The 23,891-nt window shown below is 42.4% G+C and overlaps 2 protein-coding genes across 4 annotated transcripts; one reads left to right on the top strand and one right to left on the bottom strand.

Annotated features, from left to right (window-relative positions):
- Window positions 1-956: 956 nt before the first annotated feature.
- On the bottom strand, window positions 957-17,436 carry LOC113962517 (protein ZGRF1-like). Of its 3 annotated transcripts, none has more exons than XM_027673271.1 (29): window positions 17,285-17,436; window positions 16,544-16,651; window positions 16,347-16,427; window positions 16,170-16,226; window positions 15,547-15,735; window positions 13,359-15,462; window positions 12,966-13,048; window positions 12,391-12,477; window positions 11,880-12,053; window positions 11,673-11,778; window positions 11,485-11,591; window positions 11,134-11,278; window positions 9,700-10,373; window positions 8,760-8,898; window positions 8,130-8,308; window positions 7,819-8,006; window positions 7,116-7,255; window positions 6,892-7,038; window positions 6,210-6,324; window positions 5,825-6,084; window positions 5,082-5,241; window positions 4,779-4,856; window positions 4,472-4,619; window positions 3,631-3,758; window positions 3,206-3,329; window positions 2,763-2,939; window positions 2,500-2,634; window positions 1,895-2,156; window positions 957-1,417 (listed from the first exon to the last, which is right to left on the bottom strand). In XM_027673271.1, the coding sequence occupies exons 2-29, from the start codon at window positions 16,562-16,564 to the stop codon at window positions 1,302-1,304; spliced, it is 6,324 nt and encodes a 2,107-aa protein (XP_027529072.1). In that variant the 5' UTR covers window positions 16,565-16,651; window positions 17,285-17,436; the 3' UTR covers window positions 957-1,301. The 3 variants fall into 3 exon arrangements, with proteins under 3 accessions (XP_027529072.1, XP_027529073.1, XP_027529074.1); XM_027673272.1 differs by having other exon boundaries at window positions 9,700-10,370; XM_027673273.1 differs by lacking the exon at window positions 11,880-12,053.
- Window positions 17,437-18,056: 620 nt separating this feature from the next.
- LOC113962520 (la-related protein 7-like) lies at window positions 18,057-23,100 on the top strand (the record flags this gene model as incomplete). Its single annotated transcript, XM_027673276.1, has 4 exons — window positions 18,057-18,079; window positions 21,178-21,386; window positions 22,762-22,862; window positions 22,990-23,100. Coding segments are annotated over exons 1-4 (429 nt in total), but the record flags the coding sequence as incomplete, so codon positions are not given.
- Between the last annotated feature and the right edge of the window lie 791 nt (window positions 23,101-23,891).

Genomic DNA, 23,891 nt, shown 5'->3' with positions numbered 1-23,891 from the left:
AAGTCACAAACAATTCAGGACTCAACTAAGAAAACACAGAGTGAACCATATGGCCGGGGTGGCTCGAGTTGGCTGCATTTTCCCTCAAACAAAGAAGGGATTGAGAGTTGAAGGAAAGGAGAAAAAAACCCAACTTTCCGGCTGATGAAGCTGTTGTCTGGAGGCAATGATCCCAAATCTCAAGGCTTTATTCCAGGCTCCGACTGAGACGTGATATGTCATATGATTAGCATCTTTCATATTTACAAGAGTAGTGCGGGCTGCCAGTCTTTAGAGAAAGGCGAGAGAAAGAAGGGGCATATGCTGAAATGGATTTAGCATTTGAAAGAGAGAAAAGAGAGCGGATAAATACACTTAAACGAGGATTTAGTTTTACTCCCGTTGAGTTCTAATGGCTTGTTGATTGAGATTTTAGGGAGCTGGGACAGAGGTGTCAGGAGTAATTTAAAGGCGCTATTCAACCCTGCCCCGCGCGGAAGGAGCCGCCGCTCCCCCTGAGGGAGGAGCGGTGCTGCGGCTGCAGTGGCGGGCTGGCTCCAAGCGGGGCGGATCACCGGCACCGCCGCCGCTCCCTCCGCCGGGCGGGCGGGTGGCACCACCTGGCGGCGGCGGGAAAGCGAAGGGGGCAAAGTTATCTGGGATCGGGAAAACGGGGGGGAAAAATAGGGAATTCTCGGTGTGTTTGGCACCTGGCAGCCTGGACAGCACCTGCTGCTACAGGAGGGTGCTCACTGCCCCCGTCCAAGCTGGCTTTGGGCACTGCCAGGGGTGGGGCAGCCACAGCTTCTCTGGGCAACCTGTGCCAAGACTTCACCGCCCTCACAGGGAAGGATTTCTTCCCAATATCCCATGTAAACCTTCCCTCTGTCATTTGAAGCCATTCTCCTCTGTCCTGGCAATTCATGCCCTTGTGCAAGTCTCTTTCCAGCTCTCCAGAGCTTGGAAAGGAGGCCTTTTAATTGTTTTAACCAAGCTGCCTCCTGGAAGTGACGTATCTGTAAATACACAAGATCACAGAATTGTTCTAAAATATAATTCCGTTATTCTTCAGACTAAATAACATAGCACTAATACAATTAGATACTTTGTGAGCATAAAAGGATTTCACTTCTCAGGCAGCTAAAGTCACTTTATTTTCGGTTATCAAGCAAATAAAGTCACTTTATTCAGTTTTAGTCATGTAAACACAGGGTCAAACAGAAGTATCAGTACATGAGGTACAAACAAACATGTACCACAATAAATAAATATTAAATTAGCCATTTTATAGACAAACAATATTAATAAAATAGGCACACATTTTATTTTTCCTTCTTCTTACTCTGCTCCTCTTCCTTCCGTTCCTCCCAGTAGCACTTCAGAATGTCGTTTAGCTGCTGCTCGCACTGGCTTGCATTTTGTAATCCATTTTCCCATCCTACAACCAGCAATAAACAGGATAATTACATCTCTCTTTACAGCATCCACCATGGAACCAGCCCCTGGCAATGCTGACATCGATTTGCCCCAGAGTATCGACTGGCTGTGATATTTCTGCTTGGAAAATGGTTCTTCAGAGTTCAGCCACTAACAAGATGCTTTCTTTGATGTCAGCCAAGTAGGTAAAGTCCCATTACTGGATAAGAAAATACTCTTTGAGTATAAAAACAGCTTGCAGGTAAAGTTGCAAATGTGCAATGTGCATTTTCCTGTGATATATTAGATTTTATATGCAATAAATATTAAAAATTACATTCTATATGCAATAAATGTACTGGTTTATACAGTGTGCATACCATATACTTTATATATTATTATGTAGTACATATACACACACTATAAAGTGTATTATGCATAGTTTAATTAAAGAAGCTGAGCTGCACAGTTTCAGAAACCCTGGAGAAGAAAATCTTACCTTTGCAGTGGTGAATTACTCTTCCCCACAGCTTGTTCCTGCTTAAACAGGCCAGGTTTCCCACAATCAGCAAATGCCTCTTTGCCCTTGTTAGTGCAACATTCATCCTCTTCTCCGAGTCTATGAACCCAAACTGTCTGGTCCTGACACAGGACAAGACAATGATTTCCTTCTCAGCACCTTGGAAAGCATCTACAGTGGACACCTGGACAGGTTTCACTTCAAAAGCTTCAGAGTGAACCCCACTGAGCAAACTCTGAATCTGTGGGCAAAAGAAACAGGGAAGGGGGTGAGTTTGGCTGCTCAGAGTCAAGCACTTGCCATGAGAAAACACCCAACAAATCTGAGCCTGCACAAGATGTGAACTAGGAAACTAGAGAGTGCAATGTGGAGGGAAAATTGGAAATATATTTTTTAATAATTCTTTGAATTAAAATAGCTTTATTAATTTTAGAGGCAAAAATAGGTATTTTTTTAATGCAAAAGAGCAGTTATGGCAAACTACCCGTTTCTCACTTCTAGTTGACTCTTGCTAGTTGAAATGAAACCTGTGCTTAAAACAAAAAATATATTTAAGGAAGCACTTTACTGATGGTCCACTACACCTTATACATCTGTGATTTATAAAGAGTAATCACACCAATAGCAGCTCCTTCTATTCCACTGGCAATCAGAGACTGGATGAGCTTGACTGCAAAGTGAGCCTCTGCCATGTTGGAAAAGCTGTTGTCTCTTTCGATCTGGAAAAGAGGGAAGAATATTTCCAAATTAGCTCTCACAAGCAGAATGCAAAAAGGGATGGAATGGAATGGAGGAAAAACTAAAATACTGACTTTATTTATATAAGAAATATGTGTAAGAAACTCACCTGCTCCAGGCCATTTACATTGTAAAAGCAGAGTGTTGGAAGCCAGTCCAGTAAAGGAGTTCTGTCCTCCTGGGAAATCCCATCCCTGAGGTTCCCTCCGTAGAACAGCTCGTTGGCGATGGCACTGAGGGCAGGGTGACAGCGGTACTGTGTCCGGAGGAGTATGGCTTTATGTCCCTAAAAAATGAGGATAAAGGGTGACTAGGAAGTGTTCAAGGCCAGGTTGGGTAGTGGGTGGTGGTAGGTGTGTCCCTGCCCATGTCAGGGAGTTGAATTAGGAGACCTTCAAGGTCCCCCCAACCCAAACTGTTCAATGATTCCACGATAATTTGCAAGGCTGAAACTCTGATCCTCGACATCTAAACCAGAGTTTTCCTGGTGACTTCAGGGGACCTGCAATTCCACCCTCCACCTTTTCCAGAGGTGTGGTTGGCAGGACCTACCATTAAGCAGAGCCGGTCAAATAGAGTCTGCTCCAATCCCTGCTCATGGACACTCTCAGACCCTTGAATAGTTGGTGGTAATTGCTTAGGGTCTCCAACAAGGACAAGCTTTTCACACTGAAACCTGAATGGGAATGTGAAAAACCATGAAAAAAAGTTCTAAAAATGAGGCTAAACTGTTCATAAGTGAAGTGTGTGTGCTGTGTTTACACATCCCATTGCTTTCCATCCACCTCCCTGCTCCATCTTCCCACAGTTTAATAACACCTAAGGCCAGGCCTCCATTTAAAATTTCTCTTCTTGCTCTCTAAGGTGAGACCTTGGGGTTCATGTGCTTAAAAAGATGTGGGGTTTGGCACTGCCAGGAGGTTGTGTCCCTGCTAAGCAAGTTATTCCCCTGCTGAAGCACCAAAGGAAGGCTGTACCTGGCGATGGGAAGGAGGGAAGCAGGTTCAGTCATCTGACTGCACTCATCCAGCATCACCACGGGGAACCTGAGAGCGTTCAGGCAGGGGAAGGGGCAGGCAGCACAGGTCACTCCAACCACTTTTACCTTTTAGTAGTGGGGGGAAAATGGGGAGACAAAAAGTTAGGATCATTTCATAGTTCATCTCTGTGCAGTACATGACTATAGCAGTACAATTGCTACAGGCTACCTCGTGCCTCTGGTTCTCAACAAACTGCTCAGATCTGCTTTGTTACAATTGCTTTACAACAAGCTGTGACTTTCCGAGTCTGGGACTGAGGAGAAATGACTGGAAAGACCAGAAATTGAGGATATTTTTCTACAGGGAGTAGTGTAATCTTTAAAGGTAATACTTTGATGAAAAGTTGCTTAAAATATATTTGAAGTCTCCTTGGCGGTTGATACACTGCTCCAGGATAGATTTAGCTCAGTCTTTATCTTTTAACCTTTATGACTATATAAATTTTAGTTTCAAGGTGACAGTGCAGACGAGCTGTAGTGAGAAATTTTTCTCTGCCCACCTTGAAAACTAAATTGGCAATATTAAATCAGATTGCAGTCGAGTTCAAAAAGGGTTTCTGTCTTACATCATTGAAAAAGAACTGCAAGTTCAACTCAAGAGAAACCCTACACAGGTAAGACACTAAGCTATACCTGTGGAATCAAGCCTAACACTCACTTTATTTTTCAAAATTAGGAGCCTGGCAGGTGTGAGAGGGAATTCCCAGTTTCCATACGGTGGGTTTTGTGGATAGGACACAAGGAATCCCCACTTTCCCATCCCATCTCTTTGACTGTACCTGTTGCAGGATGGTTTTATTGGTCCCCAGTTTGTGCTGCTCAATGCTCTTCCTGACATACATTTTTTCAGCTGGAGTCAAATCTTCTTTCATGAGAGCAAGCAGCTCCTTCAGCTGCTCGTTTTCATTTCCTGAGCCTGCATGTAAACTTCAAAAAAGATTTTGTGACATGCATTGCAGTGACTGAAAATAACAGTGCTTGGAAAAATGTACAAAAATAATCATACTTTATACATAACAGTGCTTTAAAACAACATATTAACCTATCCCAAATTGCTTCAGATCCCATAAAGAACAAGTTTCTTACCTGTGGGGAAGAATTGCTTTGGTGATCTTCCTAATACTTCCCACTCTGATAAAATCCTCAAATCCAAGATCGAGCAGGCTTCAGAGAAAAAAAGACAGATGTTATAGAAATGGAAGAAGAAACTTTGAAAACTTTAAAAGTGGTTTTAAAAGGCACATCAGAACACTGAAGAACACAAACTCCTGCGATTAACCAGCTGAAGTAACTCAGGCCACAGTCTTTTAATACCAACACATAGATCTTTACCATGTAAGTGCATTATTATTTCTGGAAGAAGAGGCTGTAAAAGCCTCAGTGACCCACCCCAGCAGTATCCTGTCCACGGCAACGTTGGTGGAAGAAGCAATGAGAAGTTTCCATGGAGTTGGCCTTGGACCCTCCGTGGCTTCACTGCTTTCGAAGAGCTGTACGAGGAACAAGATCACCACAGACAGCAGGTAGCTCTTGCCAGCTCCAAAAACACCTGGCATTTTGGAAGAAAAAGCCAAAGTTACAAGTGAAGTAGAAGGAAATATAAACCAGCAAGGAATAGTGTGTAATAGAAAAAAAAATTACAATTAAGCAAAGCTGATACGTGACCAAAAGTGGTTTTAATTTGAAAAGAAAGAAACACTCTGATTTTGTGTACAGATATTCCTAGGAAAAAACTCAACACCACTGTGAAATCCTGCAAAAGGCAGAATGCAAATTCAAGGATGAGGAGCTCTGTGCTGACAGAATAGATGTCTAATGTCAAGGTCATTATTGGAGGGGCCTCATCCAGAAATTAATTTTCAGGAAGTGCCTGAAGTAGGTGAGGATTACAAAAGAGGATATTCCATACACAGGCAGTTTATTCAAGTTCATCTTTTGGGCTACGTTTCAAATAAGTCAAGGCTGAATTTGCCTTTAAGTCTGCCTGAAATTGTAAATATATAATGAAGGAAACAAATCTACTGAAATGTTTCATCTCTGGGATATTTCCCTAACCCTGGCATTACATATTAATCAGAGTTTTTGCAAAGATAGAGTGGCAGCACATTTCCCAATCATTTGCCAATATATACCACGTATGATTGTGATGGGGAAGCTCTGATGTTCCTCCTCTGGGGTGATATTCCCACCCGAGCTCATCATCCCAGCGATTTGGATCAGCGACGTCGCCTGGTCCAGGTTCAGGGAGAACCTTTGGATCATCTCTTTAGCCAGTCCCATGGCCACCTCAGAGCTGACAGGGCCAGCCCTCATTGAGCTTTTCAGGATCATGGCAGGAGGAATAAATTTTCTTTTGTCGACTCTTTTAGGAGCATTTTCAGAATGACGATTCCTGAGGACAAAAAATAGTCAAAAGCTGTGATATTTGTATCTCTCGGTTCTGATATTCTCAGTGACCCAACACTGAACTGCTGAGGTTTTGTGACCTGCTCACAGTATCACTGAACAGTAACTTACATGTTTAGTAGGTATGGGATTAGTGGTAAAGTGGAGGGATTGAAGTGCTCTTCCATATTCCTTAAGGATGCCAGCTCCCCACTGGCATTACACACCAGCAGGGCGTGAACACACACTGAAAAAAGCCACAGAAAAACAAAAGCAGGAAGAAATTAAACGAGCCAAGATTTCACATCATTATAAAGTACCAAAAGGGTAATTAGCCAACTGCATCTCTTTCATTTACAAACCAAACCAAACCAACCCCCAAACTTTGGCTCAGTTCAACAGCAAAACCAAGGAACTTTTGCAAAATCACAGCTTTAATATGTGGCTTTTTATATAAATATATATTTTCCCTAGTGAGTTGTTTGGGATTGTATTTTCTTTCTCAGGGACAGTACCAACATATTCCTGTTATTTACACTCCGACAGTCAACTTGCATTCTATATTGCATTATTTACTACATTATTTATATTATCCTCATTTCTTCCTCCCTCACTTAGAATTTCCCAGCTACTCTGCAGGTTTAATTGCATTAAGTGCTGTGTTCAAATTACGTATTCAAAGATACAAGTGAAAAAAATACTGTGATTTAAATCATGTCTGAGATTTGGGAAATTCTAATCTCTTCCTTCGTTGCTGGCTGGATTTCTCCGTAGTTTTCCCCCACAATTCTGAATTATTTGGTGTAGAACTCACCGTTTGATCTCCAGTTTGAGGGACTGTAGCCTTTCAATGGGAGCAATTCTATTTCATTGTTGGAGGATGGTCCAAAGAAAGCACTGCTTGCAATGAAAGTATCAATGGGATCAAAGTTCAGAGTCTTTGAAACCACCCAAATATCATCTGTCAAAAAAAATACAGAGTTCTCATAAGCTGCTACTACTGCCACCTTTGAAATCAGATGCTTGGGATGTGCTTACCTTTGCTGTAGAGAGAAGAATGCTCCTTTTTGCTTAATTTGAGGTATAATTTGGGTTTGGAATCGCCATCTAAGCTGGCAGGTGTATTCACAAATTTCTTGAACTTACTGTACCTCTGGGTTTGAATTTCAAAGGCTTTCCTGTGAAATTGTAATTTTAAGGAAAAGCACGTAAACTATTGGCACATTTTGGATTCAGCACCAAAAATAAGAAAGCTCCACAGATTGGACCAAATTATACAGATTGTGCTGCTTGTTCATCATCTTGCATTAACAAGTTTTAAATACATTCCTCTTGCAAAATTCTCTCATGTGCAGCCATAATGAAATTGTTTGCTCTACAGTTAAGCAGCACAGAATAGCCCTTGATACAACTTCTGCTGTTAAAATTACAGTCTTGCAGAGAATAAATCAAATTCTCTCAGTAAAAATTAAATGAACAAGAATTCAAGTGCAGCAACTGTAAGAGATTTCATTAATCAAGTTGCTGGTAAGCAGTTTTGATCCTTGCTAAAAAGAAATGCCATTGCTATCAATATTATTTCTATTCTAATTTGGCTCTTACATGTCTTTACAAAACTGCAGCCTCTTTAAACATAGTGAAAATGTCTCTTAAATGCTGCTGAAATCCCGAGCTGCTGGAATATTTATAAACCCCGAATTCACACGGCACTGGAGAAAAGTGCAGAGGGTGTCAGGAATACCTCACCAAAAGCTGGCATTCCTCATAGAGAGCAATCTTTTGGCTTCTGAGGTATGTCCCAATGCTTTTGATGTCACGGAGCACTGCACTTGGTCTGGATTTTGCCTGTGTGGGGTTCACATCTTCTGCCCACTTGAAAAATGAGCACTGCTCAGCTTTCGGGGCATCACAGGCATAGAACAAACGACCCTGGAAAGGAGAGGGGGGGAAAAAAAACAGACCATGAGCACTAAAACAAGCAAGAAAAAAAAGGAAAAAAAAGGAGCAGCACTTTCACCCCAAAACTGTAAAAACACAGGGAATAAACAGCACCTTGTTATGACCTTCTTTTTTAACCATAACCAGCTTAGCAGGGTGCATGTGGTTGCAGAGTGGAGCACAGCTTCCCTGGCTTTGCCCATCTTTCACTGAAGTGTAAAATGATATATCCACTTTGGAGAGAGCATTGTGCAATCTTTGGGACAGCTCAAACAGCATTATGTTCAGTTGCTCTTGAGAGAGAAAGCAGAAAATAAAGGAATTATTAGTACGGCCTTAAAAACACTTACTCAGGCACACAACACTCAAGCAAATATATTTTCATTTGAAGATTTCAATCCTAAATCGAAATATTTAATCTGAGTCCCCCGAGAAACCACATGACCTGCAAAATCCATGTATTTAAAAAAAAGCTTAGGAATCTAAAGACTGGGAAAAAAAAAAGCTTAGGAATCTAAAGACTGGAAAACAGGTCTGAGGTTACATAGTTGAACAGAAGAGTGCTGTTCTTTTGGTTTGTCTTTGCAATTTTGGGCACAGATTGAATATATTTCAGTACGTATAAAAAAATCAAATGCAGCCAGTTCTAATGGGTGATGTTGAGGATTTCTGTCCCTCTTATCCTGCTTGGTGAAGCTTCAGAAATACACTGTTTAAAAATGACAAACATGGTGTCAGACTTACCTGTCAGAGCAGCTTTAAAAATCTGTTTGTAGTGAATATGAGACCGAAACACAGTTGGGATGGAGACCTTTCTTTTGGGGAGATGAGCATGTTTCACTTTGTCCACGTTAGGAAAAGACAACTCAGAAATTGTTATGTCCTAAAAAGACCCAGAAAAGCAAACCATTAAAACTTGCAAGACCCCGCAGGAGAAAAATACTTCTCCCTAAAGCTTGGGCTGCCTAATTTAGGATGCACCATGAGGTTAAAATTTGTCCCTTGACAAACAGCCTGCACTTATAGTAATACTTCCAAAGGCTGTAAATTATGTAAGTTATGTAATTGAAAATTATGTTTTTCAGTGCTAGGGGAAGGATCACACAACCCCCATTAATCAGATGGGAATATAGCAAAGGTAGAACAAGGCTAAGGAAGGTAAAACCACATATATAGATATATATATACACACACACACATACATATATATGTATATGTGGTATCAGTGCTTATTCAGTGCCATTAACTTACTTTTCCACAGTTAAAACTGAAAAAATGTGTAGTATTTTAAAATCAGTGACTACGCCTCGAAGCAAGTTATAGGTGTTCTTTGAAACAATGTTGACTTTCAAATTTAGAAAAACGCTTCTTGAAAACACATTCTTACCAATTACAGGTGACCAAACAGCCCAATAGCTTTTATTTCATCTTCCTGCCATCAACATTCTGATTACAAACCTAAATCTGGCACTGTGTGTGCCCAGGAATTACCTTTACAAACAGCTAGTCGAGCAGCTGCTGTTCTGCAGCTGAGACTCTTTTTTGGTTTGCTACATAGGTAGAAACATTTCACCCCACTGCAACTGATAATATCTTGCAGGAAATCAGAGAAATGCAGTTCCTTTGGCTGGAAAAACGTGTTTCTGCCACTTATACCTGTATTTGCTTGAACAGTTACACACACCTGGCCCTCTCCTGTTCCGGCGTGGCAGCTCAGGTGACTCAACACCTTTTGTGTTGCCGCAGCCAAAGGTGTCCCACTTAAGTGCAGGGAAAGTAACTTCCCTTCGGAAATCCAATCCTGGGGGGTGCTGCTTGCACAGCATTCCCCAGGGGAGCTCTTGGATGTCAGCAGAGGGGCAGCACCTGGAGTGCTTTGATTCCCAGCTCTTTGATTCCCAGCTCGGCTCTCTCCCGTGTCACCCCGCAGCATTCCAAGGATGCTCTGGGCACAGATGTCATCAGTCTCTTCCCTGTCATCGCTGTTTTCAGGGATCAAGTCTCTCTGAGCACTGTTTTGATACTTCAGCCACTTGCTTTGTCTGTGTTGGGAGGTCACCTTAGGGAGCAGGGGTTGGACAGCTTCCCTTTGTCCATCTTCCGTGTACTCCCCAAACACAGAGGGCTCATAATTCCTGTCCTCGGGGCCAGGAGCACTCATAGGAAATTCCATTGGCTCCATGCATAAATTGCCTCCTGGAGAGCCCAAGCATTGCTGGAGCTCCTCGCTGTCAGTGGGATAAAACACAGCAGGAATCTCCTCGGTGGCAGGAAGGGTGACAAACGGAGTCCGGGTTTTAACGGTGGGTTTGGATCTCGGGAGGCTGCATTCCTCTGGATAGCTGCATTTCTCCCCTGCTGTAGGGCAAAGACATCTTACAGGCAACTTGTAGCACTTCAGATGTACAGAAAAGATAAGGAAGGAATTTTAAGTTCTTCCTTTCACATCCTGTCTTTTAACTGGGAAGCTCTCTGGATCATGCCTGGGCAGTACCACACTAAATTTCCATACACCATGATGGATTTAGTGTGATTCTTTTAATTAATTTTAATTCTTTTAAATCCCCATATTCAGAAAACATTATATAGCCACTCTAATTGTATAAAAGACAATTATTTAAACGTGGTTGTGTTTTGGAGGCCATTAATCTGATAGTTTTGGTAGGTCAGTGACAGATGCCAACTGGAAAACACCCAGCTTAACACTTGCTCCTTTTTCCAGAAAGATCACCCCCAAAACTGTGAATTAGTACTAAACAACATAGATAAGGAAGCTTTTAGTACCAAAAAGCATCTTTTGGACTAAATTCATTATCAACAGTGACAGTCATTGATAGGTGTCAGCTGGAAGTGGGTCAGAGAACAGCTGAATATGGAAGAAAACTAAAAGCAGTTAAATAAAAACATAAATATGACTTAGAAGCTTAGCTTACAGCCTTTATTTCCCCCCAAACTAGAAGCTGATTTTTCTTTATAAAACTAAATCACTCCACCAAGGTCTCTTTCAGGAGAATAGAATTGGTTGAGTAATTGTCTGTCATAGCTGTGCTTCAAAAATCCTCAGAGATTTTCCAGCTAAGATACTGTAAGAGTGCAATAATAAACTGCAATTTCTTACTGAAAAAAAAATCTGGGAGTTCTGCTTCACTTGGTAAGATCCCTTGTATCAGGGGCTCCTGGATGTCTCCAATAGTTTCCTCATTTCCTGAAGGTGGAGAAATTGTAGAATCCGGATCAAATGAGGAAGTCAGTTCTGATGAAATCTACAGGTGAACAATTAATATGTTAAATGAATGACTGGAAAAAAAACCCTTGATTATAGCTCTTTTATCACTCTTCTCTCTCTCATCATTCTAAACAACCGAAATGTGTCTCACAGTCGAGATAAAACAGCTTCAAAAATAAGAAATTGCCATGAACGCACAGGAAATAAAGCCAAAACTATCTAGAAAAGACAGTCAGTCCACACCTTGCCAGGTTCCCAGGAAGTCCACTGTGCTTGTCTCGGAGCAGAATGTGAAGGTGAGCCTGACACTGTCCATGCTGGCACTTCAGGATACACATGGAATGCCAGTGCTAGGAAAAACACGTGAAGGACAGAAGTCATGCAGGAATTTTGAGGCCAATTGCTGCCTTTTAACTTTTACTTCCACTTACAAGACGGATTTATTCTTGACTCTTCAGCCACATCAGACTCCATTTGAAAATTCCCTTGTCTGATAACATCCATATCATCCCCGTGAAGACTTCTGGAACCTGAAGACTTTACAAAAAAAAAAAAAAAGCATGAGCAAAAACTTGCTAGAAATTCAACTGCTTATCTTCTGTTCTTCAGAGAAGAAAAAAAACAAGTTAATGTTTTACCTGTCTGAAGTCAGAAAGGCCATAATTGCTTGAAAACAGGGGGGACAAAAATGTCTCAGCTGCAAAGTCCATGTTATGTGGGTACTGCTGCCATCCCAGCTGGGAGCAGGGAACTCTCACCATGATCTCACTAGCTGCTGATCCCTTTACTTGATGCCCTTGGAATGCAACAGGCTACACAACATATTGAATTATCACTAACTGGAAATAAATATCGCTCTGGAACTATCTACAGTCACTAAAGGTACTCTTCAACACATGCAACAAAAATAATCTGTTGGAAACTAGAAGAGAAACAAAAAAAAAAATCTGTTTTTTCCTCATAATTTCAGTTTCAAACTCTCCCTGGAAAATTTCCCACGGACAAATATAGTAAAAAATGATGAGAAGCCCATTACGAGACTGGTTAAAATTTTATTAGGACTCACTGTAATAGATGACAAATAGTAAAGCATTTCATTGCCATCTGAGGAACACTGTTCATTATGCTTCAGTTCCACAGCAATTGTACCTTTGGTTGCCAGTCACATGTCCCAGGGTCTCTTTGGGCTGCTGCTACTGGCTCTGTCTTCTGTAATAAACTGTCCACAGAGCTGGGCTGCACAGAAAAAGTGCCAAAACTTAATCAGCCTAACCATTTAATAACCATTTCAAGTGAAAATACAAGCTAAGGAATCTCTTGTATTTATACAAAAGAAGCATTTCAATTAGAGCCTTTTTATTTGGAAGCCAGGACAATGCAGGACAGGATAAAAAACTTATGTTTGCCTAAAATCTTTAAGCTTTGGATGGATTGAAAGAAAAAGCCTATTATCTCCCAGTATATTTCAACCTAAATACTAAAATTCCTAGGAATTGACTGGTAGGGAAGGAGAAGTACCAGACATATTAATGTGATATTAAACATAACTAAATATTACCATTTGCATTAAGTTTCTTGTCATACATGAGGCCTCCTGAATATTTATTGGCAAGAGGACATTCTCTGTTTATTACCAGCTTCATAATCAATGCCAAGGATTTTATTCCTGGTAGAAAATGAATTTATCTTGTCCAGATAAATATATGTAGTCAAAAATGGGTTACCATAAGGCCAGAAGAATCAAAGTATGAACAGGAAGATGCCTGTAAACTTTCTGAGCAAGGCATTTCTGTAAACTCTTTTATAGCTACAAGAGATGGAAAAGCATAATGAGTTACAGATAAAAGTTGGGGGTTTTAATGTGAAAACATCTGAATATTTACTGGGCTTACAAACCCAACCCATGCAATGCATTGCACAGTAAAGGATTTAACTGAACTAAAGACACAGAGCTCACAATGTTGCTTTAAACACCAACAACTGCATGAGGGAACCTATAAAGCACATCACTCAAAAAAGAAGATTTCTGAACATGAACTGTCCAAGAGAGATAAGAGTACAGAGGTCAAACAGGTACAGACACACAGAATTCACTTTAAAATAGAAGCTGACCTAACCTTCATCTTTCCTAAGGGGTTCAAATGTCTCCTGGGAAGTCTGTGTCTCACAGAATGTGCTGTTATTTTCCTCCATCTTTTGCAAGCTTTCTAAAGCTGTGCTATGTTGAGTCAAAGCCCTCAGAAGAGCAATATCATTCACCAAAGCAGGGAGAGCTGAGGAGTTTTCAGCCACTCCTCTTTCACCTCTGCAGGCTGCAGGAGGGGTGTTGATGGTCTCTGAGTTTTCAAACTCTGTTTCCTCTGGAGATGAATGGCCTGTTCCTAAAGGATGCACAGAACTCATGGAAAGGAGAGCATCTTCCTTATGGGATGTGCCAAACACCTGTTGATGGTCTTCTGCAATATATTGGAATGAGCCACTGCCAAGAGCTGATTTTGGTGACAAAGCCAGCAAAGGACTGCCTGGTTTAATGCCAGCACTCCTACTACCCCAGAAGTGTTGTGAGCCAACCTCTGGGGATTCCCTGCATCCAAGCTCTGTGACACCTTCTTCGTCCGTGGCAGAAATGATTCTGCTGGGAGAAATACCTGAAATACTTCCAGTTGCCTCAAACAGGCTGGTTTCAGGGTGACATTCCTTAACATTTGTGTCACCAGGCATAGGATCAGAGTGCTGGTTTCTTATCCCTGGTGTGCCATCAATGGTGAGTGCTGCACAGCCAGCATGATCCTCTTTATTGCTTGTGGTTTCAAGACTTAATTGACTTGCATTCATCTCTTTTATGTTGTGTCCAGCGCCCAAAAGTTCCACTTCAGTTCTGCTCTGGCTTGCAGGGTCTTCTGCAACCCTCCTGGTATCTCTGACACTGCTTTCACAAAGCTCAGGCAAAACACCCCCAGTGCAGTCACTTCCATCATCCTCTCTGTCAAATGTTGAACATTTGGCTTCATTTTTGCTGTGTGTCCCTCCTTCACAGCGGGAATGAGGTCTCAACACAGCTACATCCCCTCCCTCAGAGCAATCTGTTCTCTGTGAAAGTGTGTCTCCCTCAGTGGGCTTCTTCACATCTCTTTCACACACTTCTTCACTGTCTGTGTCATTAAAATCAAAAGACTCCATTAGATTAAAGTTAACCTCCATCAGTTCTTCATCAGGACTACACTCTTTGCCATCCAAATTTAACTCCTCCTTGACAATTCCAGCTTCAGTCAGTGTTAGATCCCCAGAAAGCTCCAGGTCACTGGGCACTCCCTCTGAATTTTGTCTTGGCTGAAGCCCACTCTGCATCTTCACAGATGAATTCTCCCTAAGATCCTTAGTCCCTGACTGCTCCCTGTATCCAAAAGAATTGTTTTCAAAGGTGATTGGACTTGCTGAAGGTGAAATGTCACCTGAGGACGGGACCAGCTGGCTGTCACTCATTCCACTTATGGTGGACTCAGGTAGGAAGCAACCATTTGTGCTGCAGGGATCCTGCAAATCTTGACTTAAATTATTTACCTTTTTGTCGTGTCTCTGTCCTGTGGCTTCTTCAGGTGAATTCAGAGGCATTCCAGCATTCCAGTCCTTCTTATCATTTCCAGTTCCCTTCCCAAAAGGCAGGTGCTGAGTGTTTGGAACGATTCCTTTGGCAGGACCACCTGGAAAAGCAGGTAGGGCCGTGCTTTTCTGGTCATGTAAATCTGCATTTTTTGATGCCTGAAACCTGGAGAAACTTTCTGTAAGTGCAGGTGTTTGTCCTCCGTGTCCTTGTGCTGGTTTGGACTTCAGAAGAGCAATGATCTGTGCCGTGCTCCTGATGTTGTGGGACACCGCCCCAGGACCAGTTTGCCCAGTAAGGAGAGGAGATTCTGGCTTCACAGGGAACTGAGCAGAGCTTTGCTTCTCTGTCCCCTCACATCTGTCAAGAAATGGAGCTGAAAGCAGCGAGGAGACAGCCACGTGTTCTCTGTCATTATCCCTACATCCATCTTCCTGGAAGCCTGCGGAGAGATTTCTGTCCGCATCCTTCTTGTCAATCGTGGAAAATAATGGAGAGGTGACATAAAACTTGGATGGAAAAGTCCCCTGGCACTGCTTAGATAAAGGCAACAGTGTTGGTTTTTCTTCCTCTTCCACAGCTGGTATTTTCTTTTCAACTTGGCGTGGCCCTTGGAACCCCTGGGAAAGAAATTTGAAATCAATCCCCATTTTGCGATCAAACGTTGAACAACAAACAAATGAAAATCTGAAACAAACCCACACCGTAAACTTCCTTTTCAGGCCAACAGGGAGGTGTCTTGGAGGCAGAAGACCAGGTTTGACACCATTTCTAGCCACTGCTGGAGTTTCTTCTGCTTTCCTTGGCTGATCTTCCAAAGGTTTTTCACTCACTTTTGCTGCTTCGACCGTGATCAAATATCGTTCGCTTTCAAAATTATCTCCAGCAGCCACCTAGAAAGGAGAGAGCAGCAGGGTGCACATAATAGTGCCATGTAAGAAAGAATAATATGCAGATTTATTTTAAATAAATATAGTCTTTTAAGTGCTTAGATGTAAAAAATTCAGATATTTAGACCAAATATATCAAAGATGCCATATACAGAAATAAATATATAGAGAGACTAGAAAGCATTAGCACTTATCTTCAAGTTATGCTTATTTAATATATCCCTGTAATAACACTGCTTTTACCCCAAAGGAATAAAATTCCATAAAACCTTCTGGACAAACAATAAGACTTGTCAATAAGAAGAAGCTGTTTTCCCTTTTCATTATATCCACAACAAGAAAAATGGCTATTTTAGTTACCAACCCAGTGTTTGAAGCTCTGCCTGAAACACAAAGCACAATCAGGCATTCAAATAACAACTCCAAACAAACTATACCTGAGATTTTATAAAAATACTCTCCAGGCATTGTCCTTTGCCATCAAACAAGGTGGCCTGCAATGAAAAAACGGGATTTTAAATAACCAATTATTTCACAGAGCCACTAGACTGGCACTGGCAGTCCAGCAGTAGCAGATGGGATTAAATCCAAGAGTGTTAAATCTGAGTTTTCACCTGATTTCTGCCAGTTCTAATCTTCAGAACTCCATCTTGCCACGTTTTTGCTTTTTTTGTCTTTTGGTGAGTGTATAATACCTGTTTTAAACATGCAAAAATGTTGGGAAAATAAGAAGATATTTGAATAATACAGCAGTTGCAGTCTTTTAATTTATTCCTAATAATAATAGTACGCAGTGTTAAAAATCACTTACAGTAAATTCTTGAGAGGCCATTGCTTGGTCAAAACAGCCATTTATTTCACAAATATCCACATCTTCACACAGCCTGAGAGGTGGGGAAATGGTCAGAATTCGCCAGAGCTGTGAAGAAAATGTATGGACAAGAAATCACATGTCAGTTCACTTCTGTTTTCCTCTCAAAAGAACTTTTCTTGCAGCAAAAAAAAACCACCAAAAAACCAAAAATACCCCAGAAGCTGTTACCAGAATAATTTTGTGGCAGGTGTGGAGCTGGCCATGCATGTTCAACTCATGTAAAACATGAATTATATTTAAAACACAACTGACTGCAGACCAGCCACCCGTGAAGCCAAACCCCTTCATGTATTTAACGTTAGACCGCAATAACATTTAAAATAAAGTTCAAAATAGCCTCTGGATGAGTGAGGAACAGTTTATATGAAGAAAGGGGGAAAGATTCCTGCCGTTTCTTTTGGCTCCCAGCTCCTTGGTTGCTTAATGAGGCGAAAATCCATGGAAACGGACACCCTTGGAGGACACGAAGTTACCACCTTTAAAGCCGCTGGATGGATGCGAACCCTTACAGTGACTCCGGGTGGAATGCCGCGGGAGCAGGGATGTGCAAAACAAACCAACCCACCGTCTCCCTTTCCAGCCCCCTCGTCCAGCAGCATTCCCTTCAGCGCCAAGGGGGGGATTCCATTCCCCGAGGGACCGCGACCGCATCCCCCCCCAGTGACACCGCGATCCTACCCAGCGACCAGGATCACGACTGGAATCATGACCAGGATCGGAATCAGGCTCGGGATCGGGATGAGGATTAGGAGCGGGATGAGGATTAGGAGCGGGATGGGGATCCCGGTGGCAGCCGCCGCCCTCTCGAATTTCCCGCCGCGGCGCCCCGCGTGACGTCACGAGTGCGCGCCGCCCGGCGGGGGAGGAAGTCACGTGCGCGCAAGGCCGGGCGCGCCCCCCGCCGCCCTCGCTGCTGCCGCCGCGCACGCGCGGGCGCCGCCGCGGGGCTTTTCATCCCTTAGAGGGGGAGAGGGGGGGCGGTGGAACCCGGTAGCGCGTGTCGCCGGGACTGACGGGGATAACGGCGGCGGAGGAGCCGTGGACGGGGCGGGCCGAGCCGGTGTCTCCGCGGCGGCGGCGGCGACGGCAGGTCAGTGACCGGGCAGGGGGTGCGGGTCTGTGGGTGGTGGCGGCGATAGGGGGCGCTGTCTCCCCCTTCGCGTGTTTCCCGCCGCTCGCGCGCTGCCCCCTCCCCTCGCGCTCCCCTCGCGGCGGGGGCGGGGGGGGGGCGGTCGGTCCCCTCAGGTGATGTCGGGCGCCCTTTCCCCTCAGCGCAGCGCCGCTCCCCGCCTGCCGCCCGCTCTGACCCCGACCTGCCCTCACCTGCGCCGCCGCCCACCCCTGGGCATCCTGTTCTCCTGGTGTCCCGCTTCTCCCGGCGCCGGTGGTGCCTTCCTTAGGGCTCCTCACTGCCCCTGTCCCTCGGCGTCGCCCCGGAGCGCTGAGGTGGCTTCGCCCTGAGGCGATGCACAGGTGACTCTTGGAGTCGAGCCTCACGTCGGAGGAGAGAGTCCTGTGTTGAGGGGTAGGGGGACATGAGCAATAACGCTTTGGGCTAGTCTGCGCTTGCTTTTTTTAATATTTTATCCATACGAGGTCTGTGAGTAATTACATGAGCGGCACCTGCTGATCCCTTTACTTGGTGCCCTTGAAAAAGCAACGGGCTACACAATACATTGGAATTATCACTGACTGGAGCTATCACTTAGTACAGTGCTAAATGTGTGGTGGTCGGACTTGAGAACAAGCAGGATTTAGCGAGTTGCTGTGCTGGCCAATATAAGTCAGGGCTAGAAAAATCTATCTCACGCCGTGTGTTTCCCCTTTGTTTTAAGGGTAAAGAAGATGAGGTTTTCCTATAGGTATCAATTGCTTCTGGTAGAATGCAGCTGTAAACACGGCAGCAGAATGCCTGGTTTTTGTATCCACCTCCATCCCGCTTCCAACTCCTTATTCCTGCTGCTTCCTTTCTCCACCTCTGCTGCTTGCTCACCTCTTTAATCGGTTGGTTTTCCCCTGCGGGGAAGGACCAGAATTTAGTTTTTAGGTCATAGAATTCACCTGAGTTACCAGAGGGTGAGAACTGAGTAGTGACTAAGGTGAGGGACCTGGGCTGCCCTTTTGGTGTCATATAGGTGAATCCACCTATTCATAACTTGGTGCTGAGGGCACGTATTTTAATTATAATCACAGAACCACTTAGGTTGGGAAAGACCTCTGAGATCATCAAGTCCAACTTTTCACCAGTCACCGCCTTATCAACTAGACCAGAGCACTGAGTACCATGTCCAGTCACTTCCTGAACACAAATAAATCCACTTTCCACCTCTTATGATGGTGGAAGGCAGGACTGACACAGAGGGGTTTGGAAACAGCCTTAACAATCATCCCTGTGAGGTGGAAGCAAAAGTTTTTCTGTTAGTCAGCACACCAGTTTCATTGAATCTATTAAACACCTTATATGTAGTTTTAAAATGATGTATTGTTTTTGTTGCTTAAAATGGAGGACAGGCAGGAGCTCCTGCTTGTTTTTAGGTGAAGACATTTGTGCTGGTCCCCATGTATTGATCTCCTGTCCTTTTGCATAGAGAGAAGTTAAAAGGCAGGGTAGAAACTTCATTGCTGAAGCTCTGCCTGTGTCTGCATTGCTGTGAAAATATGCCAGGATGTCTCTTTTTAAGTAGTTTCAGGTTTGCTGAATACTTGCATTTATTCTGCAGTAAATGCCCAGAAGGGCAAGTGTTGCCACTGACTGTGTAAAAACACTTTCATAGTTTATGAAGTATTTTGAATTACTCTTTTTCCTCCCCCAACTTCACTTGCCGCATTTTGCTACTTAAAATGCCCAAAGCAAATAAGCATTTGCATTAGTGCTTAAAAGAATAAAGTGTATTTTATATCTGCACCCTGCTTCTTACAGATCTTGGAGTACAGTCAAAGTTTCCTATGTTTTCTAGATGTTGATAATGATAGAAGTTCTGTTTGAATACAGGTTAGCACTGACACGTTTAATGCTTGCTTTTCAAAGAGCATAGATAAGTTTCTGTAAATACGTGTGAAGTAGAATTATTTTGGTTGACGTTATCTTTGCTTCCCCCTGCTTAATCGCCCCTCCTTTTCCTTGTTCCACTCTGGGGTATAGAGGCACTGATGTTTTGTTTCCTTTGAGGAGATGCTTTGCTTTATCAGAGTGAAGTTTTCACTCTGCTTTTGCTTTCTTCTGATTTTAGTTGCTTATCAGAATAGTGCTGGCAGCGTGAGAGTTGCCAAGTGAAAGATCCAAACTACCACGGACCTTGGCACATGGTGATTGCTACATTAATTACTTGAGTTCATGTCCATATTCAGAGCTGACATTTACTCTTGACTCTGTGTTTTGAGTACGATTCAGTGTTTTAAGTCCCAAAGTCATTTTCTCCAAGCTTCACTTCCAAAGCACCAAGTGAGGGGGAAGCCCAGAACGTGGCCTGCAGCTGTTTTTCTTTTAAGCTTGAATGAGAACCTCTCTCCTGGGAGGGAATGACTCAAAACGCTTCTCCAAACCAATCTGTGCTGTAGGTGAGCCACACTCGTGTTGATGTGGTCACTTAATGCTGTTCAGCCACTACAAATCTCCCACAATGATGCTTTACCTTCGTGATGCATCACCCTGTAGCCCTCAGCTAAGCAGCCTGCTGGTTATTAATATAAAAAACTTGCTGAAGGGCTCGAGTGGAGCTTGAACTTGCTTAGCTGGGAGTTTTTACCTGGCTTATCTTTTCGAGGTAATTGCTGACTTTTCACTATGTGGAGCTCCCAGCGGGGAGAGGAGCTGATCTCCCGCTGAGGAAGCCTGATTTGCACAATAATTTGGAGACCATTTCCATCTCACCATCCTGTTGTCGGGGTGGGCTTTTCCTCCCTGATGGCTCTGCTTGCTGTTTCCTTCGGGGCTGCCTTGGCACAGAGCTGACAAGTCTTTCATATGGTGATTGCGACATTAATTACTCGAATTTTTGTGTTAATTTAATTTTCCAAAAGCTGTCTGCTCCTGGCAGCATGGGTTTTTTGGGGGTGGTGGAAAGTTTTTTGTTTTGGTTTGGTTTTTTTGCACTTGTGTAAGGAGGTACTGAAGTGGTGACTGGCAGTTTTCAGCTACAGGAATTGAAATGTGAACAAAAAAGGTTAATGAATGCATTAAAGAGGTTTTATATTTTCGAAAGTAAACCTGTACATTAAGTCTCTTCTTCTAGTTAGTCTTGAATTTCTAGGGCCCTGATTCTGAGCTTCTGACAGACTTGGGTTTGCCATTAAAATCAGACGCTACTGAATTACTGCCCTTGGCAGCTGAGTGGTTTTGCACTTTTGACACAATAAAGCCATTTTTTTAAAACAAACCTGACTATTACCAGACCTGCTATAAATATCAGCAATCCCTCCTTTCTAGATTTAGTTTTTGTAGGTTCTCCTTAGCAAATATCTTGTTTTTCTGCTGATGGGGCAGAAGATAAACCCAGAATGTGTACTCCTTGAAATAAGACCATTTTGACTTTATTTTTTTCTTAATATTGTCTTTACCTTTCATTTGACAGGATGACAGGAATGGAGACTGAAACAGCGAGAGACAAAGCCATGGAAGAAGAAAGCACAGAACAGAAGAAGGAGAGGGAGAAGAAGAAGAGGTCAAGGGTTAAACAGGTGCTGGCAGATATAGCCAAGCAAGTGGATTTCTGGTTTGGGGATGTAAATCTCCACAAAGACAGATTTCTCCGAGAACAAATAGAGAAGTCCAGAGATGGGTGTAAGTTTATATTCAGTATATTTCACTAAACATTTATGTTTCACTTTTTTTTTGTCCCTACATTATAAGTTATTTTGAGGTGCACATATTCTCCTGGGGCAAGGCAGTAGTTCCATGCTGGAAATAAGTATCCAGCTCTGATTCCTGACCTGTTGATGCTGGATTTTAAAAATTGTTTAGTGTCTTTTTTTCCTTTCCTTTAGAATCAGCCATAAGTTAGAGGCATCTGCCAGGTGGAAATGACTGTTTGGGAGACCTGATTTTTCTTTGTATAATTTTAAGAATAAACAAACAAGGCTCATTTTGCTCTTGGAGGTAGCTTGTCTTGTGGGGTAGATATGTGTAGAAATTAAAATGCTACTTAGATGTGTGTTTTCTGTACAAGTTTGATACATTAGAAATTGTGTATCTGCCTGTAGGGCTCCTGTGAGTGTTTCCTTTAGACAATTTTTTCCATGTGGTTGATTTGTGACTTCAGAGTAAGAAACTGAGCTTGGACCTGAACTTATTTTCCAATTTCTCAAGAAATGAATTTGCACATTAGCTGCAGTGACTGATATGTCTTTGCTTTAAAAACCAGTACCACATGTACTCTCAGTATAATTGTTAAATCATGTATTATATCAAATGGACTCACAGTGCAGCATGTCTGGAAAAAGAGGTGATCCTTTTCCATCAAAACAAAAAAAATAGGGTTTTTTAAAAGTGTTTACTTATTTTTGCTAAGGAGTCCTTGTTTAATTTAAATGTAAATCATTAATCCAGTTGTGTTATGTAGGGAATGTACCTTTCTAAGTGCTTGCTATAGTCTTCAGTTATATTGACCTTTAAGCCAGTTTGTTTTTAAAAAAAAAAAAAACCAACTCAAACTTTAGGGAAAGTTTTATTCTTTTTAGGGCCCTTTTTAAAGGAAGCCCTTAAATAATTAATAACATAATAAATACATTTTATCCTACATTGTTTAGATATACTACAGATGGGATGTCTAAATATTTATTAAGACTAATACTCCTTAATTTTCTCTGAAGGTTTTTGCAGCCTGACTCGTTGCAAGTGAAGTGCAGGCAGGGGCTCTTTGTGTGGGGTTAAACACTCAATTGAGGACTTGAAGGAGAGGCACTGTTTTCAATGCAAATTGTTCTTGTCTTGTAAAACTGCATCAGAAAGGGAGGATTTCTTCCTTTCTCTTCAAAGACAACAGTTATCAGTGGGGAGGTGAAAGAACGAAATTCCTTTGATAAAGGTTAGCACAGAAGCAAATGAAATCTGGGTGTACTTGAAACTTGAATTTTGATGGTGAAAATCGTCTGAGTCGAAAACATTACCCTGATTTCATAATTTACACCTTGATTCTCTCTATTTTTTTTTCCCTTAGATGTTGACATATCCCTTCTTGTTTCTTTCAACAAAATGAAAAAATTAACGACTGATGGGAAGCTGATCGCTCGGGCAGTTAAAAGCTCCTCTGTTGTAGAGGTATTTGACTTTTCACATTTTAAACGTTTTAACGTTTCTGTGTTTGCTGGGGCTGGAAAAACAGCGGTAGAGGTGCTGAAGTAGGTAATAATCTCATGGAAAAATGCTTATTTCTCCTTACTTTTAGCTGGACCTGGAAGGAACCAGGATCAGAAGACGCCAGCCACTGGGTGAGAGGCCAAAGGATGTGGACAGTCGGACTGTCTATGTGGTAAGGCTGGGCTTGTGTGGCCCTCAGGTCCCTCTTATCAACTCTTTAATTAAAATAAAATAAATTAAGAGTGCAAAAATATGTTTGTGTGACAATAGTGTTGTAAACTGGGCAGGGGCTGCTGCTTGTGCTGCCCTATTTAGATCAAATTTGAATTAAGTAAATACAGAACTGCAAGTGGCTGTGGCAAGGAAGGGGTTGGTTTGGTACATAGATTTATTAAAACATTTTAAATGCTGAGCCAAGAGCTGCTTCACATGCTGGTAAGAAAAGGTACAATTTGATTTAGCTATTGCTGTGTTCACAGGGCTCTTCTTGTAAATGCCATTAGAGGAACACCATGGGTACTAAGGAAGATTTACTAATTACATTAATGTAGTTAAAGCTTTGTAATAACAACTCAATTAAGTTCATCAAACAGGCTCTGGCTGAGTTTGCAAATTCATCAGGGCTACTTTAAAAAGTACAATCTGCTTATTAGACCTGTTACTGTAAGTGCCTCTGGTTTTGTAACACACAAACATCATTCTTTTAAAGGCATAATACACCTAAACTTTTTTTTTCCTTAACATTCTCCTAATTAATTTTTTGTTTAAATCCTCCTATTAGCATGCTATCACTCCAGCAAAGTAGCCATAGGATTCCTTAATTTAAATGAAAATAGCTTGTGCTAATGTCTGTATCACTCTGACATTTCAGATATGTCAGCTTTATCAGACTGTTGAGCAGCTTCACTGGTACCTTGGGAAGAGATCTGATGGTTGAGCTGCTGCACACGAAAATCTTTCTTGGGCACACGAAAATCTTTCTTGGGCACA

This window comes from Neopelma chrysocephalum, unplaced genomic scaffold, assembly GCF_003984885.1.
Source record: "Neopelma chrysocephalum unplaced genomic scaffold, ASM398488v2 Primary Assembly neopelma1_182214, whole genome shotgun sequence".
Taxonomy (NCBI): Eukaryota; Metazoa; Chordata; class Aves; order Passeriformes; family Pipridae; genus Neopelma; species Neopelma chrysocephalum.
This window is presented reverse-complemented; position numbering and strand designations above follow the sequence as displayed.

What these genes read in the sequence shown, in the direction of transcription:
- LOC113962517 (XM_027673271.1), bottom strand. Translation starts at nt 16,564, where the DNA reads ATGGCCTCTCAAGAATTTACT. An exon ending in ACCCCTTAGGAAAGATGAAG is followed by an intron (nt 13,049 to 13,358) that starts GTTAGGTCAGCT and finishes CATCTCTTGTAG; the next exon opens with CTATAAAAGAGTTTACAGAA. An exon ending in CCGGAACAGGAGAGGGCCAG is followed by an intron (nt 8,899 to 9,699) that starts GTGTGTGTAACT and finishes GGGTCTTTTTAG; the next exon opens with GACATAACAATTTCTGAGTT.